Below are 18489 nucleotides of genomic sequence, written 5' to 3' on the forward strand. Positions count from 1 at the left end.
TTTTCTCTTATCTCTTTCTTTTTATTGACTTTTGATCATAAAAATTAGTCATAACATATCTTTTTATACCATTTCAACCCAATTTTTTTTTTAATGGGTGGAAAGGAAAGGAGAAGGTGAAAAAAGTTTTTGGGATGAAATGGTAGAAAAAGTTTTGTTGAGACTAAATTTTATGGCAAAAAATCAACAAAAGAGAGAGATAAGAGATGATGTGGTATGGTGAAATCCTTAAAGATTTTCTTATGCCGCTTGAAAGAAAATCGGAAAGAGAGTCTACTATGAAATAATATGAGGAATTATGGTTCTATACGAAATTTTCTCAATAATAATTCTAGTAAGAAAAAATTTGGACCGTTAGTTTTTATTGTTTTTAGACGGAACACCTTACACTTTCTGGACCGCATACGTAGAAATGCGATCCAACCTGCATGAAACAATTTTCTTTATATAGCAAATATTTTATTATTAATCAACAAAATGGGTCTCGAGGTCAAAAGAAGTCCTTATATCAATATATATCATTTACTTTATGGGTATTAATACTATTCTTGACCTGACCAATTCTTGTTTACAATAAGTGGTGGTCAAAAATAGGTAAATGTATCCTTATAAAGGGTATGGTTTGTATAAAGCGGATGCCTTAAACAATCAAAGCAAGATGAATAGTCAAATGGATTGAAAGATGTTGCTTCAGTGTTGAAACTTTTGTGATAGTTTTGGAATTCATTTTCAGTCTCTAATTATAAAATTTGATGCGTTGAAAATAATATAGATCCAACAGACCTATGAAAACTTAAAATCTTTGAAAATTGATAGTCTAGAAAAAGCATTACAAGATACTCTATTTTTAAAGCTTGAAATTCATTTTTTGCTAGTTTAGTGTTGAAAATTTTTGTGATGGTAAGGAAATTTACTTTCATTTTTAATTATAAAATTAAAATATTAAAAAATAATGTAGATCGAGCAGATCTATGAATTCTTGAAAATTTTGAAATTAACCGTCTAAAAAATGCGTTATGTGATCTACTATTTTAAAGCTTGAAATTTATTTTGTCTAATATCCATACATCTTGAGATCGAGCCCATCGATTTTAGGATTTTAAATGTCGAAATAACTTTTTCTTTGGTGACGTCCTTAATTTGATTTTTTTAGGGCCCAACCCTTATATAAGCTTTTTTTGACTTTTTGGAAACCCAATGCCTTTTTCTTTATGAGAAACTATGCAACAAGACGTTGAATTTGGGCACGAAGATAACAATCACATTTACAATCGGGTTGTATCATCAATACTTCAAGTTTGAATAATTTTACCTCAAGACATAAAGCTAGACACCCAAGCCACCCGATTTAAAATCTGACGGTTTGGGATGGTCTCATAGCTAACAATCCAATTACTCCAAGAGTGCCAAATGACTGTTTTGCCCTGATAGGGACCTTATAGGCTCCAATTTTTGACCCGAAATTTCGGGCCTCGAAAACCAACATGATGCGACAGGCACGTGTGTCTCCCCACGGACTAACCACATCATTAGGCCTGATATATAGCAATATATAAGCCCCTCTTTACTCCCCCTCTAGAGAGAGAATCATCCCAATAACTAGAGAGAGAAAGAGGGAGAAAGACACTTCAATGCCTCCTCCTTCATCCTAACTACGCATTGTCAAATCTCTCTCCCCCTCAACTCAAAGCTCTCTTCTCTTTCTCTCTCTAGACAAACCTGTTTTCTTAGACAGAGAGAGAGAGAGAGAGACACATCAAATTCCTCTCCATCCTTAAACACCACTACAAACCAAGAGAGAGAGAGAAACCCCACAAAATCTACAGAGAAAGAGAGAGAAAAAACAGAGTCTTGACAATGGTTTCGGAGAGGCTAGAGAGCAAAAGCGTGTGCGTGATCGGGGCCGGACCCTCGGGCCTCGTCGCGGCTAGAGAGCTGAGAAAGGAGGGCCACTCAGTGGTGGTTCTAGAGCAAAACCATGAAGTTGGTGGGACTTGGCTCTATAACCCCAACATAGAAGAAGAAGAAGCCTTAGGGAAAGGAAGCTTCCTTAAAGTCCATAGCAGTCTCTATGCTTCTCTAAGGTTGGTCTCACCTAGAGAGACAATGGGTTACTCAGACTTTCCATTTATGGCAAGAAAAGGCAGAGATGGAAGGAGATTTCCAGGCCACCATGAGTTGCTCTTGTATCTCAAGGATTTTGCAGACCATTTTAGAGTGAGAGAGTTGATAAGATTCAACACCAGGGTTGATCATGTGGGGATGGTGGATTTTGCCAAATTTGGAAAGAATTGCAGGTGGGTTGTGAGATCAAGAGGGAGAAAGGATGAGAAGGTGAGTGAAGAGGTGTTTGATGCTGTGGTTGTGGCCACAGGCCATTATTCTCAGCCTAGGTTGCCCAAGATCACAGGTATGTTTCTCCCTCCACACCATTTCTTGGTTGTTTCTCTCTCTTAGAGTGTTTTTCGTTCCATTTACTTTACTTATCTGGGCGGCTCTAATTTATACTTGGAAAAAGCTACCCTATTTGGAAAACCCTGTTCCGGAAACTCTATCTAAAGTCTCACTTGAAAAAATCTGCCGAAAATGTTAAACAATCTCCAATAATGATTGGGAAAACTTTATATACAGCCGAGGCTCTAAACAATCAAATTTGACCCAACCTCAAAATTTTTATTAAAAGCAGTTGTTTTGATCCCCAAATATCTTCAAATTGATTATCTCGATATCCAGATGCATAGGTATGAGAAAAAAATGGATTTCAAATTTTAGAAATAGTGTATTTTGTAACGCATTTTTGAGCCATCAATTTCAACATTTTCAAGTTTTCATAGATCCGTCGATCTATACTATTTTGAAGTTTTAAACTTTATAAATAAATATAAAAATACATTTTAAAGTTAACACAAAGATTTCTAATATTGAAACCACATTTCTCGAAACTATTTGATAGTAGGCTCTAATTTGATTGTTTAGAGCCTATGCTCTAAATTGCCCCTTAGTATCCACCGGATTTTAAGTTTTTTTAGTTAGTTTAATTTTAATTTTAGTTTCCCTACTAAGAAAAAGACTAAAAAAATAAGAAAAAATTATAAAAAGCCCCTTTGAACCAACTTTCTTTGCAACCTACCCCAAATAAATTTTTTGTAGCAACATGTACCCCAAAATAAATTTTCTAGCAGATAACCCCAATAAAAAAGTATAGCTTTTAGGACCTCAATTTCCTCTCTCTTCTAATATCGACTGCTTAACTTTTCCCATAAAATACAAAAAGGCAGTCCGACAGTATACGATAATATCCCAAAGTGGTCTAGTACTGACAAAGAACGGTTCGGCAAAGGCCCATGCGGTCCGGCATTGCCAAAGAGCGGTTCAACAATAGGCCCATGCGGTCGGACAACATGTCCATGCAGTCGGCAATAGGTCCAAAGTGTGGTCCGGCAATTTTAAAGAGCAGTGTGGCACTTTTTTTAGTTTAACAGGGTCTGACAATTGGTACATAGCGGTTCGGTAGCCCATGTAGCTTTTGGTACCATGTGTAAGCCCACTTGAATGTTCAATCAAAATTAAATTTTTATCTATAAAAAAGGGTATTTTGGTCAAAAAAAAATGCAGTTTTTTACTTGAAGGTATTTGCTAGAAAAGTATATTTTAGGTAAAAGGTGGGAAAAAAAAGTTTGGTTGAGAGTAAGTTGCCTAAGAAGTCTATTCTTGAGAATTATTTGTAATTTTTTTGAAAAATAATCAAAATTGGATCGAATTCTCAAACCAAGGGGCAAGTTTTAAACTAATGATTTAAAAAACGGATCGGTGACCCGGATCGGGCACCTCAAAAACCAATCCGGATCGGCAAATCGGCGATCCGGATCGAGAATCGACTGAATCGGTCGGATTAAAGCTTCAAAAAAATCCGAAAAAATTATTAAAATTCATTATAAATGTTGTTTTTTAGGAATCCAATAAGAAATGAGGGTACTACATTATTAACTTTCAATTTTTTTATCAATTTGTGAATATTGAGATACTCTTTCCCTGTATAAACTTAAGTATTAAATTTACATCACATAAAAAAAAAAATCATAGCATTATTATGGATAAAATATATAATTATATATGGACTATAATAAAGAATAGACTAAATCAGCGTTTTAAAAATCGCCGAGTCGAACCGGACTCGCCCGGTTCGACTCGGAATTCACGAAAAAGGTACCGGATCGGTTCAAAAACCGAGAATCGTCCGGTTCTAGAGAGAACCGGACGATTCCGCACAGTGACTCGCCGATTCACTGTGCGGAATCGGCGAGTCCGTGAAGAACACGGGTTGCACAGTGTTCTTCACGGATTTTTTCAAATTTGTCATTTTTTGATCATTTTTTTTGTTTTTTTCGGCATGTGATCTGTTTTGCAGGCTGTAAACAGCTTTATTCAGCTTTTTCAAGGATTAAATGGTGGAAAAATTGGTTGTTTTTGGATCAAGAAAAATTCGGGGTTTAGGGTTTCCGCCATTTCTGAAATTTCATGCCAAATAGGGCATGAATCTTTCAAAATTTGTAGGCATATTGATCATAAAGCTGTGAATCAAAATTTTTTGTTACTAATTTGTGATAATCGTTGAGAAAAACAGAGTTTTTTGGAGATTGAAGGCTTCGGTTCATAAAAACAAGTAAGAACTTTGGGTTTTTTTTTTTTTCCGCCATTTGATTTATTTCACGGCATATTTTGAACAAAATGAGTTCAATAATTAGGGTTTTTAATCTTTATTGTGTCTAGTATGATTTAAAATTTTCAATTTTACGTAATCTGGTCAATTACAGCAAGAAATTTGATATGAACAGCGAGATGTCTGCGGAACCAAATTCCGCTGTTTTTTTTTTTTTTTTTCCGCCTTTTGATTTTGTTTTCATGATATATTAGAAATAATGTGTTAAAAATTTAGGTTTTTGATTCCTTATATTGTTGTTTATCAGAAAATATAGTCAATTGGATGTAATTTATTCACTTGGAGGTGAATTTTTGAGTTAAAATCGCTTATGTAAATCGACTCTGTGAAGAACAAATTTTTTTTTTTTTTTTTTTTTTTTTTTTTTTTTTTTTTGTGTAGCCCATGATTGATTTTTTGTAATCTATGATCGAATTTTTTGTAATCCATGATCAAAATGTTTGTTTTTTTTTTCTTGTAATCCATGATCGAATTTTATTTTTTATTTTTTATTTTTGTAACCCAAGATAGAATTTTTTGTAATCCATGATCGAATGTTTTGTAATCCATGATCGAAATGTTTGTTTTTTTTTGTAATCCATGATCGAATTTTTTGTTTTTTGTTTTTTATGTAACCCATGATAGAGTTTTTTGTAATCTATGATTGAATTTTTTGTTATCCATGATGTAATTGTTTTTTTCTTTTTTTGTAATCCACGATCGAATTTTTTGTTTTTTTTGTTTTTTTTTTTTTTGTAATGCATGATCGAATTTTATGTAATCCATGAACGAATTTTTTGTAATCCATGATAGAATTTTCTGTAATCCATGATCGACTTTTTTGTAATCCATGATCGAATTTTATGTAATCCATGATCGAATTTTTTGTAATCCATGATAGAATTTTCTGTAATCCATGATCGAAATGTTTGTTTTTTTTACTTGTAATCCATGATCGAATTTTTTGTGTTTGTTTTTTTTTTTGTAACCCATGATTGAATTTTTTGTAATCCATGATCGAATTGTTTTTTTCTGTTCTTGTAATCCACGATCGAATTTTTTGTTTTTTTATGTTTTTTTTTTTTTTTGTAATCCATGATCGAATTTTATGTAATCCATGATCGAATTTTTTGTAATCCATGATCGAATTTTTAGAAAATTTATGATTTTTTTTAGATCGAATCAATGAATTGTCAAACGAATTCAATCAATGGCACCAGCGTGACCAAGAAGAACAACAACGTCGTCTATCATTTTATTTTTAGATCGTATGTTACTAATTTTATGCTTTATTGTAGTCCATGTATGTTGATATACTTATTCCATGATAATTCTATGTTTATCCTTTTGTGTGATGTAAATTAAATGTTGAATGGCGGTTCATGCAGGGGAAGAACATATCAATATTCGCATATTCATTCAAAAACATGAAAATTCTTAATGGAGTACCCTCATTTTTTATTGAATTCCTAAAAAACAATATTTATAATGAATTTTAATAATTTTTTCGGATTTTTTTGAAGCTTTATTCTGACGGATACACCCGATTTCGATCCGGATCGCCGATTCGTCGATCCGGATCGCCGATTCGTCGATCCGGATCGGTTTTTGGAAAGCTCGATCCGGGTCACCGATCCGGTTTTTAAACCATTGGACTAAATCAATGAAAGAATGGCCATTAAAATCTCGTTTTGGCGAAAAACCCTAATCTGCTAAAAAAACCCAAATTATTACAACCTAACTAACTATAATCCAAAATTATTACAACCTAACTAATTATAATATTATATACTGAAATTATAATTATTATTTTACATTTTATAATTATTTTATTAGATAAATAATAACAAATTAAACATATTTTAGAATATTATCTAATTTAAAATGTATTATTGACAACTGTAAGACAAATAGTACATTACATGATTTATAATGTAAAAATTAATAAATAAAATAAAAGATTTGGTTATCAATGTAAAAATTATATGGCCCAAGAGGGGATTCGAACTTGAGATGTCAAAACAAATAACATTAGTGATAACCATCATGCCTCCTTAACATATGTGTTTAACATTGCCTATTAATAGTATATATTTACATTATGTTTTCATTTAATGATGTTTGGGAATTATCCCACATCGAAGGATGAGTATTCAAATATGCTATATAAATAACTATAAAATTGAAAGATTAATGCAAGTATGAAAACACTAGGGCATCAGTGCACATGCACACATGCATGTGCATGTCGCACGCGTGGCACATGTGAGAGTGGTGTGCATTGCATGTGTGACGTGTACGTGTATGTGCGTGTCGTACGTGTGTCACATGTGGGAGTGGTGTGCATCGCACGTGTGACGTGTGCGTGGATGTGGGTATCCCACGTGTGGCATATGTGGGAGCGTTGTGCGTGTCGCACGCGTGGCACATGTGGGAGTGGTGTGCGTTGCATGTGTGACGAGTACGTGTATAAGTGTGTCGCACGTGTGTCACATGTGGGAGTGGTGTGTATCGCACGTGTGACACGTGTGGGAGTGTTGTGTGTCGCACGTGTGGCACATGTGGGATTGGTGTGAGTCGCATGTGTGACACATACACACATGTGTGAGTGGTGTGTGTGGCACGCGTGACGCGTATACACTTGTGAATGCTAGAACCGGGAGAGAACTCGGCGGTTCCCGGTTTTGTGCTGGAACAGGCACGGCCAGTGCCGATTCCCGAGTCGAACCGGGCTCGCCCAGTTCGACTAGGCGCTTTTTAAATCATTGTTTTAAACAAATTAAAAAAATACGGTTGACTGACCTTCTTTGTAATTTTCACTTATAAATGGAGCATTTCGTATTTCAGGAAAAAATTTAGGGTCCGTTTGTAAATCGCTTCATACCAACCCCAAAATTTTTGGTAAAATACGAAATGCTGCACTAAAACACGGAAATTACAAAAGAAAGTCGGTCAATTAACTTTTTTTTTTTTTTTTTTGAAAATCACCTCTTGATCAACCTGAATTTTGATTTTTTTTATTTATTTAGTTTTTTCGTTAGTAGGGCAACACCCCAAGCTTTAAAGCACTGCCTTACTAACGAAAAAAAAAAAAAAAAATTTTGGTTTGACCGAAGGATAATTTTAGAATAAATAAAAAAAAGTGGGTTGACCGGTCTTTTTTGTAATTTCCGTATATAAGTAAAGCATTTTGTATTGTACCTAAAATTTTGGAATCCATACGTAAATCACTCTGAAACTATATATTGAATGGGAAAGTATATGATGAGACCATTTATCTTTGATACAAAGTGATCACAATAAATCTTGACCATGGGATGTGAAATTGGGTTGCAGCATTTATTTCGTTGACCAAACTCAAAATTTAAAAGAATTTTTTTGAAACTTTGTGAGACACTTATGCTATCAGATTTCACATCAGATGGTTGTAAATAATTGTGATCTCTCTAATCCAAAGATAAATTGTCTCATTGTATACGATCCTATATTTTATATTCTCTCTCATGTACACATAAATCGTGCACACATGAGCAGGAACTAATCTCTCTTTCTCTCCCTAGGAATGGATAGATGGAGAAGGAAGCAAATCCATAGCCACATCTACCGGATCCCAGACGCATATCGCAACCAGGTAATGTGTAACTCACTCATTCAATATTCTACGCCCTCACACACTTACACCATGTGTCTGTGGCAGAGAGAGAGAGAGAGAGTATGTGTGTCTGGGGATCAAAATGCCCAAAAAAAAATAGTTACACCAAACAAAATTAACTTTGGTGGGGTTTTTGTAACATGTTTTCAAGTATTTTGTAAGGAATATGCATATCTTTCTTGTCAATGGAAAGATGCATATGTCAAAAAATCATTCAAATGCCATCCAAACTATTCAAAATTCATATCAAATCTCAACTTTAAGATGATCCTCGAGATTTGTGACACTATGTAATGTACCTATCAATAACAACTGGCATTTGCTCTCTCTCTCTCATCTCTACTACCAATCAATTATAATTTATATTTCTTTTCTCTCTATATAAATAATAATTTACATTTGGTCTCTCTCTATAAATAATAATTTATTTATCAATAGTACCTATCAATAATAATTGACATTTACACACACTCTCTCTCCAGCTCATATGAATAATAGTTTGCATTAGGTATCTCTCTCATCTAAAATACCAAACACTAATAATTGACATTTACACACACATTCTCTCTCCAGCTCATGTGGCACACGTGCGAATCCAATGAACCTTCTCCCCAAGTGGTAGGCTTGGAAATTCAGCAAGGCATCCAAAACAAGCAAGCATGCAATTTAACACACATGCATTCTTGAGTAGAGAGAGAGAGAGAGAGAGAGGTGTGGGAGAAGCAAGCATTCATGTAGTGGAAGATAAGCAACCAATTCTTTAAGTTTGGAACATCAACATGAAACCTAAGGAACTTGTCCTCCATATGGGGTTCAACATCTCTCTCTCTCTCTCTCTCTCTCTCTCTCTCTAACAACTAGTAGACTTCTAGAATTTGATTAACAAAGACAAATAGAGGGGCACATAACTATTCGGTATGGCTCTTATAATAGTATAAAAAGATGACATTTTCCTTTGTGTTATAAAGTCACTAGCTAATTTTCCAAGTCTCTCGAGATCGTATACTGTGACACCATTTCTCTTTTTCGCAAAGATGTCACAATTGTTAATAGTTGTTAGATGTCAAATTAGATGGCTTGAGGCGTGTCACAGAGTTTTGGATCTTTTTCTTTCTTTTTGAACCAATTGATTTGAAATTTGATAGACAATAATGTTTGTCACCTCTTTGTATTAAAAGCAAATGGTCTTTGTATACTTTTCCTTCTCTACATTCTCCCAAATATCAAAATTTTATATTTTCTACTGTGTTTATTTATTTTTTAGATCTTTTATAACTTTTTGCGTTCTCATTGGTGTGTATTTACCTAAATGCAGGTTGTGGTTATTGTAGGGGGTTCCCTAAGTGGACAAGACATTTGTGTTGAGCTACTAAATGTTGCAAAAGAAGTTCACCTTAGTACAAAGACCTTGGAAATCACTGAAGGCCTATCAAAAGTTATCTCTAAAAATAAGAATTGCCACCTTCATTTGCAGGTTTGATTTCAGGAAGAATTATCCTTCTTTCTTTCTCTCTACATGTTAATCCCTTTTTCTGTATGTATCTATCTATCTATTTATTTATCTATCCTAAAAATCATTGAAATTGTTGTTGCAGATAGAGTCGTTGCACGAGGATGGAAGAGTTGTATTTGTTGATGGTACTTGGGTTATTGCCGATTCCATTATTTACTGCACCGGGTAAAAATTTGTTACATTTTCTCTTGTATTATATTGGATTTATCCAGATAACTAACATGAATTCCACAAAAACTTAGAATTTAAGGAAAGAATCCAATGTTTTCAAAATATTAAAATAAGACCGTTTAATCATTGATACAAAAAAGTCATTGCATTCCTTGGCCATTAGATGTGATATTGGATGAGTAGGAATGTGTTATTTTTTATGCTAGAATTCGGAACCAATTTTATCCGACTTTGAGTGCGGCCAATGGCGGTCATTCAAGTTTTCATCTACCAGAGTAGATAGTCTCATAGTATATACTATATGGAAAGCTTTCTATACTCCCCTACAACATAGAAGATCTATGCTTCCTTTACCATCTAGCCATACAATTTTGATCAAGAGAGCTGCTCACTATTTGATCTTAGATCCAACGTCTCAAAGTATTTTATTTTTAATTTTTTTATACGAATTGTATAGAAATGAAATTGGTTCGTGCCATCTTCTCATTGGGGCGCACCTATAAAAAATATTAAAAATAATTTTTCGATAAAAACAAAAACCCCTTGAAACCTTCAGGGGTATTTTGGTCATTTTATTTTATTGAAAATATTTTTTTTATATTCTTCGCTAGTGCAAGTTTAATAGAGGATTGGATCTACAAAAAATGGTGTTAAATAGTTTGTAGAAAACAAATTAAAAATAAAATAGTGTCGATATGTGACATTATGATTGGGGCAATCTTAGCCCTCAATTCAAAATGGACAGTTGGATAAGGAGAAGTATAAGGATAGAAAGCTTGTTCTATAGTCTAAGCACAATTAGTTCGTCAGTGGGTGCAAGAGTCCACTAAGTCACTACCGTCCATCTCTAAGATAGATGTTATAAAAAACCATGGGGCTAAAATGAATTTAGACGGTGCAGAAATTTTTCTTAAAAATTCGTATTGTAGAACTACTGAATCCAATATTTTCAAAATATATGTATAGGAAAAAGTTTATATGAGGATGCTACCTTATAATGTAGAACTACGGATTCCCCTAAAAAACCCATCGGAAAAGGTAGTTTTAATATTGAAATACCTTTTGATTGATCATCTCGACGTCAAGATGTATGACTATGAAAATAAAAAGATTTTAAGTCTCAAAAATAGTGCATTTTACAATATATTATCTGCACGTCCATTTTCAAGATTTTCATATGTTTACATATCTATTTGATTTTAACCATTTTTTAAATTTAATTTTTTTTAATTAGATATAAAAATAAATTTTGAGATAATCCTAAAAACATTTTACATCAAAATTATATACCATGATAAAATTTGAAGGTGCACCTTATCTCTACACCTACTGATGCATCCGTATGCAAGTTGCACCTTTTAAATATTGATTTTTTTTTTTATAATCATGATCATCTTAACTTCCATCATGAATTTCTAAACTTTTAGATTAAAAATCTATTTTTAAGATAGATTTAAGTTGGGGCCCACATAGGCCAGCTGGCGCACATAAAAACCCCATCCACAATCCAAAAAAACATTTTTGAAGTAAAAAATTAGTGGGTGAACTTAAGGCGTTTCCGGGACAACTTCTAACCATTGACCCTGGTGCACAAAAGGTATAAGATATTGTACTCCTCTGGTACCAAACTGTGTATTTATTCCTACTCCCTCTAACAAAACAATGTGGAGTGGCATTCCTAGGATACCAAATTTTTAGTACGTAACCTCTTCAACCTAACTACTAACCTTGATAAAGGAAAGAGCACCCTATGTAATGTGCCTGAAAGTGGCCATCGCAACAATTCAATTTTCGGAGGGTAAGATATATGACTGTTGAAGAATTCAAAATCTTGCTTTTTTTTTTTTAATTATCATCTAGTAATTCTTAAATAGATCCCAAAATTTCTGATAAAAAAAATCCTCCCAAGTAAATTATTCTGCTAGAGAATAAGTGTATGGTTTGCTCATAAAATAATGTAATATATACTTCCACTTGCAAAATAAGACAATAGCACAGTACATGTAAACCATTGTCATCATTTTCAAATCCTGTCCCAAAAATTATAAGCCATTTAAAGTAAGAGTAGTGATCCTATGAGACCCTCTCACACCTATGTGTGTAGGACCCCAAAAAATTATCATTAAATTTGGCACAGATCTCTTAAAAACTTATCACATGGGTGTGAGACTTGATTTTTCTAGATATCTATGTCAAATTTAATGGTGATCCTTTAGGATCCTACACACATGGGTGTTGGAAGGTCGCACACGATTATTTCCCTTAAAGTAATTATAATTGAGAAAGTATAGCACAAACCGGGCATGTCTATTCAATTCAATAGACAAGCAAGCTATTGCTTGCCCTATTGTAGGATTGACGGTGGAGATGAAGTCTTGCACAAATGAACGGAATGCAGTGAGTACATTGGATCATCTCTACCATCCATCTAGACGACCCATAATGGATGGTTTGTTTATGTATTATGTTGCATCCAAGTCACGTGTCTTTAAAATGGTGAACTTTTTATGAGTCTTTAAACACATATTTTGATGTCTAGAGAAGTTAGTCTGATTTTGATTTGGCAGCTGGAAATCGGTCCAGTAAAAACACCACACGCCATAACATTGCCCTGCCATATTTTTGTGAGGGCCATAATTTTAGCCTATTTTAGAACTAGGTAATTTTTGGTATGGACCGTCAATCATGGAAGGACTTATAGTTTTGGGATGATATGGGTCCCAACCTAACTCCCCTAAAACCCCTTTATATATATATATATATATATATATATATATATATATATATATATATATATATATATATATATATATATATATATATATATATATATATATATATATATATATATATATATATATATATATATATATATATATAAGTTTATCTAATATTTTTTTAGATCATCTCTAAATCTTCATCCTATAAACCTTTATTTTTATTTAATTTTTAACATTTTCTGGATCATCAATTCATACCGGTCAAATTGTTGATCCAACAATTCAATACAAATTTGTGGATAAACGATCTGCCCCACCAATCCAGGTTTTGAAATACTGGCCTAATCAGATCAAAATCAGGGCGGTGTCTAGAAGCATCAAAGATACGTGTCTAGAGAGAGAGAAACTTTTCTCATAAGCAAAATTACCTATTGATTTCTAAGGGCAATGCATGAAATGAAATGTATGTTTTCAATAATAATTGAATTGTTCATTTTTTTTTTGTCCCCAGATATTCCTATTCATTTCCATTCCTTGATACAGAAGGAATAGTGGTCGTGGATGATGACAGGGTGGGACCTTTGTATGAGCACACTTTCCCTCCATCTCTTGCTCCCTCTCTAACTTTTGTTGGCATCCCAAGAAAGGTATGATTTGGCTTTAGGTACTAGATTTTACATTTGACAAATTATTTGTATGCATTATTTTATACTTTTAAGAAAGGAATGTACCAATTTTTTATAAAAATATAAAAGTTATACATATTCGTCAAGGGATATTGAACTTTTCATATATCTAAATAAGTTCTTTAGAATTCTGAAAAATAAGTAGCAACATCTTTTTTGTGTCAAAGGTGGTCCTCCCTTTACCTTTCTAAAACAAACAAACATGCCCATGTTAAAAAGGAATTAGCCTAAGGAGGTGTCCTTTCTTTGACTATAAATTAAAAAAGAATGGACTTATTTCTTTCTTTTCTCAATAGAAGAATTGCATAATCAAAGAGAATAAAGAAAGTGAAATTTTGTATAAAAAAATATTTATAGTCCTTCACATGTACATCAATCTTGTTTTTATATATATAGGGGAAGGTGAAATTAAAAATAACCCAAAAAAAAAAAAAGAAGTTATTTCAAATTTCTTAATCTCTCACTATAATAAGCTTTTGAAGTGCACAGATTATAGGGTTTCCTTTCTTTGAATGCCAAGCAATGTGGATTGCCCAAGCATTGTCTGGTAGAAGGCAACTCCCATCAAGTGAAGATATGATGGAGGCCATTAAGGAATTCTATCATTCAAGGGATGTGGCAGGCATACCAAAGCATAACACACATGACATTGCCAATTCAGTGGTTAGTATTCAACTTTTGTGATAACATTCCCAAGAAAATTAAGGACGCGTTTGTTGGCTGGACGACAAACGTTTCTCTGAAAAAAAATTGTTTTTTTCTAGGAAGGAGAATATCTTTTAAAAGGTTTAAATAAGTTATGAGTACTTGTGTTTGATAACTTGCTGGAATGTTAAAGAATTTTGTGTTTGATAACAAATATCTATTAACAATATAAACTTAAATATAAGGAAATTATCATATATATACCTTTATTTTAATCTAATTGGAAAAAAAAATCCTCAATTTTCATAAACCTCATCTACACCCTTTTTTGACATTTTCTTGATCGAAATAGCTTCACAGTAGTAGTATTATTGTTAGCCATAGCATTACAGTACTTCAAGTATTGTAATGACTACGGTATTTTATACGATATTTTAAATACCGTAATAACTCGAAGTATTTTAAATGCCAAAATTGAAGAAAAAAAGGTATGGACGAGGTTTATGAAAGTTGACGGTTTTTTTTTAATTTATCAAAAATTAAGTTATATTTCTGATAATTTCTCTTAAATCTATAAATAATATAATAGATAATATATATTTTATTAATGTATATTTTTATTATATATAATATATAATAAATATGTAAACTACAAATTACATTATATATAATATAATATAATAAATAAATTAATAATATTATATCACATAATATTATATTATAGTAATATTAAATGTTATATATTAAATTATATTAATAATACTAATATTGTGTATTCTATTATACATATATTATCTAGTATTATATAACATAGTATAATATAAAATAATAAATTATTTATATATTATACATTCAATACTATTGGAATATAAGTTTTATATATTAAATAATATATTCGGAGAGTTTGGTTTTCTAGGCCCCTCCAAAAACTTAAACTTCCTCATTTTAAAAGGCAAAAAAGGACTTTGGGGAAATTTGGGGTTCCCATTACTGTAGCAGTTCCCCTTAGAGGGGGAGGGGGAGGAGGGGGGGGAAGGGAAACAGAGAGAGTCTTTTAGGGCGTGTTTGTTTGCAGGAAAGAAAATTTTCCGAAAGCTAACGTCTCTAATACTGTAGCAGTTCTCTCACAACCAAACGTGGAATGGCTAGGGTCTTATGAACGCTATCTTTTTGGAAAGTTTTTGTTCGTGGAAACAAACACGCCGTGAAAGACTCTCTCTCGTGTAAATGTAATTGTAAATGTGCGAGCTTTCCTATATTTAACCCCACACTATTTAGCAACGAGTGCATAAGTGTACTCTTCTTGGAGCACGCTATACACTTACACTCTCAGGCAAAATACCACCTAAAGATGATTTTCTAAATCTAAAAGTTTAGGGTCCACCTCAAAATCATTACACGATTATTTTCAATATCAAAAAAGGAATTTTGAGCTTGTAAGCACACTTGGATCTCACCATCTTTTCTGTTGAATGGGATCATATAATTTTATTTTGAATTTTATTTCTGTTTTTAATTGGTAGCTCGGTCGAGGAGGTTACATCTTAAAATTTTGGCATTATTCCTAACTGGGGTGTTTCTTGATGGAGTAGATGTACAATATGCTCCCCATGAGCGTAGAATATTTTTGGATTTTAACCATTCTCTCTCTTTCTCTCTCATGTTTCAGTATTGTAATTGGTATGCTGATCAATGTGGGTGTCCTCATCTTGAGGAGTGGAGGACAGTACTCACTATATCAAGTGTAAGAAAACAAATCACACATTTGGAGACTTTTAGGGATGAATGGAATGATGAAGATGAACACTATCTCCAACTGGCCTATTCAAGCCCTCATTACACCCAACATGGAATTGAAGATCCACAACAAGAAATGCAATAAGCTTTTATGTGTTTCTTGAAATCACTGGAGAAATGTATTTCCAATTTTGATTTGGTGCATAAATTTAAGTACCCTAGTAGTGTTCTAGTCTTTGTTTATTTATTCTTTTGGTATTGAATAGTGATTCATATAATTTAAACTGTGCTTGAGAGGTCATCACTCGATGAATTGTATTGTGTTTACATTAAGTTATAGAAGAGAGGGATTCTCTATTTCAATTGGAGTTGTTCTTTTTTTCAAGGTTGTATACAATAATATCATTTATTTTAGATCCAAGGAGGTCACCTTCACTCATGGCTATTGGATGTAAAATATGACAATTTAAAGTATATCACACCATTTGAGAAATATTATTTTGGAGTTCGTGCCTAGTTAATAGCACATCTCCAACTGCCTGATTTTACATTTATTGGCCATAATAATTGCATCGAAAATAAATAGTCTCACAATATATATATATATATATATATATATATATATATATATATATATATATACAATCATCTAGAAAAATATTTATAAAAATTTGAAAAACACCAGCTAGCTTTCACTTAGGCCTTGGGGGTTCATAGTTAATCACTCCTCTCCATATGTCAATATATCGATGGCGTTAATGTCAAAATGCCCGTGATTTATTCAAAATTTAGCAAAAATACGTGCGTAATATTAAATACAAAACTACACTATGAAATTTGGAATTTGAAAAATATACCTTACATGTCAAAATATTTTAAAAAGTTGCTAGTAATACATTTTTATTTTCTGTGAAAATTTATACACAAAAATATTTCGTGAAAGGGCTGAAGAGCCAAGATGCTTCCCATTTCGAGCACAAACGAGGAGCACCTTGAAGTGAATATGATAACATCGATTTTAAGTTTTAAAAATTAACTTCCCTCACCCAAATTAGAATTCAACCCATGTCGAAGAGCAATTTCTTCATTGTCACCCAAATTGGGGTGTCTACCACCAATTTCAACCCTAAGGGAGAAGTGCGTTAGAAACCACTACCTGGGGCTAGTATTAGGCCCATATCCGATCCAAGTCAGCAAAAAAGTTTGACTTTTGAAATTTTTTAAAGTATTTTTTTCAATTTACGTTTTGCGAGTTATATTTTTATGAGGTGTGCCTCGATGAGAGCAATAGATGCTTCAAATTTCATATGATTTAGAGTTGTAGAAAAAAAATTAAAATTACATTACGAAATGAGGTCGTGATGGGCTTCACATGAACTTTTCCATATATATATATATATATATATATATATATATATATATATATATATATATATATATATATATATACAGTTGGTATAGCGCCGGGGCTCTAAACAATCAAAGTAAAGCACAACTTCAAATAGTGTCGAGAAATGTGAAATCTTTGTGACAGCTGAGACTATATTTTCATCGCTAATTATAAAATTTAAAGCTTAAAAAATAGTGTAGACCGAGCAGATTTATGAAATCTTGAAAATTGACGGTCCAAAAAGTGTATTACAAGATGCATTATTTTCAAATTTTGAAATCCATTTATTCTCTCATGTCCATTTTTCCATATATATTATATTAGGGTGTGTAGTATGGAGTTAGTGGATACAATGAGACGAATCGGATTCGTTTGCCATATGGAATATAGGAACACTTACAAGTAAGAGTATGGAGTTAGTGGATACAATGAGGCGAATGAGAGTAAACATAGCTTGTCAACAGAAAACTAAATGGAAAGGAGAAAAAGCTAAAGAAATAGATTGGTATAAATTATGGTATACATCAAAGGATAATAATAGAAATGAAATTTTTCTTTTAAAAATATATATATAAATGACATATGGATAATAGTAGATAAAGATTTAAAAGAGAAAGTAGTTAATGTCAAAAGAATAGGTGATAGGCTCTTATTAATTAACTCGTATTAGGAGAAGAGATAATTACAGTAATTTGCGCTTCTGCACCACGAGTAGGATTAGATGATAGAATTAAAAGACAATTTTAGGAGGACATAGTTGGAATAGTCCAAGATATATCAAAGAGATGACCTTTTTAGGTGGGGACTTAAATGGTCATGTAGGGAAGGATGGTAAAGGATATGAAGGGTACATTGGGTATATAGGTTTGGAGAAATAATGAGATGAGTGAGACTATTCTAGATTTTGCTATGGCATATGATCTAACAATAGCAAACATTTAAGCAAGATGAACATTTAATAACTTATAAAAGTGGAACACATAAAAGTCAGATAGACCTCTTCCTAGTTCAAGAAGTGGAATGCATAAAGACTGCAGAGTTATCCTAGGAGAGAGTTTGACTTTCCAACATAGGCTCGTGATCATGGACATCTGCATAATGTCATGGAGGAAAAGGGGTGAAAGTAATGGGCGTCCAAGAACTAGGTGGGGGAATTTAAAAAATAAGAAAATAGACTTATTCATGGATAATTAATTGAAAAAGGAAAATGGAACTCTGAACATGATGTCAATGTAATATGAAATGAGATACCTGAATGTATCAAGAAAGTGGCAAA

General features: G+C 32.7%; 1 protein-coding gene across 2 annotated transcripts; it reads left to right on the forward strand.

The window, feature by feature from the left end:
* Positions 1–881: 881 nt before the first annotated feature.
* LOC18438481 (flavin-containing monooxygenase FMO GS-OX-like 9) lies at positions 882–16186 on the forward strand. 2 transcript variants are annotated; one of them, XM_006848666.4, is made up of 7 exons: positions 882–2410; positions 8260–8330; positions 9667–9825; positions 9947–10029; positions 13267–13402; positions 13931–14104; positions 15756–16186. In XM_006848666.4, exons 1-7 carry the CDS (start codon positions 1858–1860, stop codon positions 15966–15968), a joined length of 1389 nt encoding a protein of 462 aa, XP_006848729.2. In that variant the 5' UTR covers positions 882–1857; the 3' UTR covers positions 15969–16186. The 2 variants fall into 2 exon arrangements, with proteins under 2 accessions (XP_006848729.2, XP_088706198.1); XM_088850072.1 differs by lacking the exon at positions 13931–14104.
* Positions 16187–18489: the final 2303 nt, after the last annotated feature.

Source organism: Amborella trichopoda, chromosome 10, assembly GCF_054954075.1.
Source record: "Amborella trichopoda isolate Santa Cruz 75 chromosome 10, AtrichopodaSantaCruz75HAP2 v2.0, whole genome shotgun sequence".
Taxonomy (NCBI): domain Eukaryota; kingdom Viridiplantae; phylum Streptophyta; class Magnoliopsida; order Amborellales; family Amborellaceae; genus Amborella; species Amborella trichopoda.

What these genes read in the sequence shown, in the direction of transcription:
- LOC18438481 (XM_006848666.4), top strand. Translation starts at nt 1,858, where the DNA reads ATGGTTTCGGAGAGGCTAGAGAGCAAAAGCGTGTGCGTGATCGGGGCC. An exon ending in TAGGTTGCCCAAGATCACAG is followed by an intron (nt 2,411 to 8,259) that starts GTATGTTTCTCC and finishes TTCTCTCCCTAG; the next exon opens with GAATGGATAGATGGAGAAGG. An exon ending in CAGACGCATATCGCAACCAG is followed by an intron (nt 8,331 to 9,666) that starts GTAATGTGTAAC and finishes ACCTAAATGCAG; the next exon opens with GTTGTGGTTATTGTAGGGGG.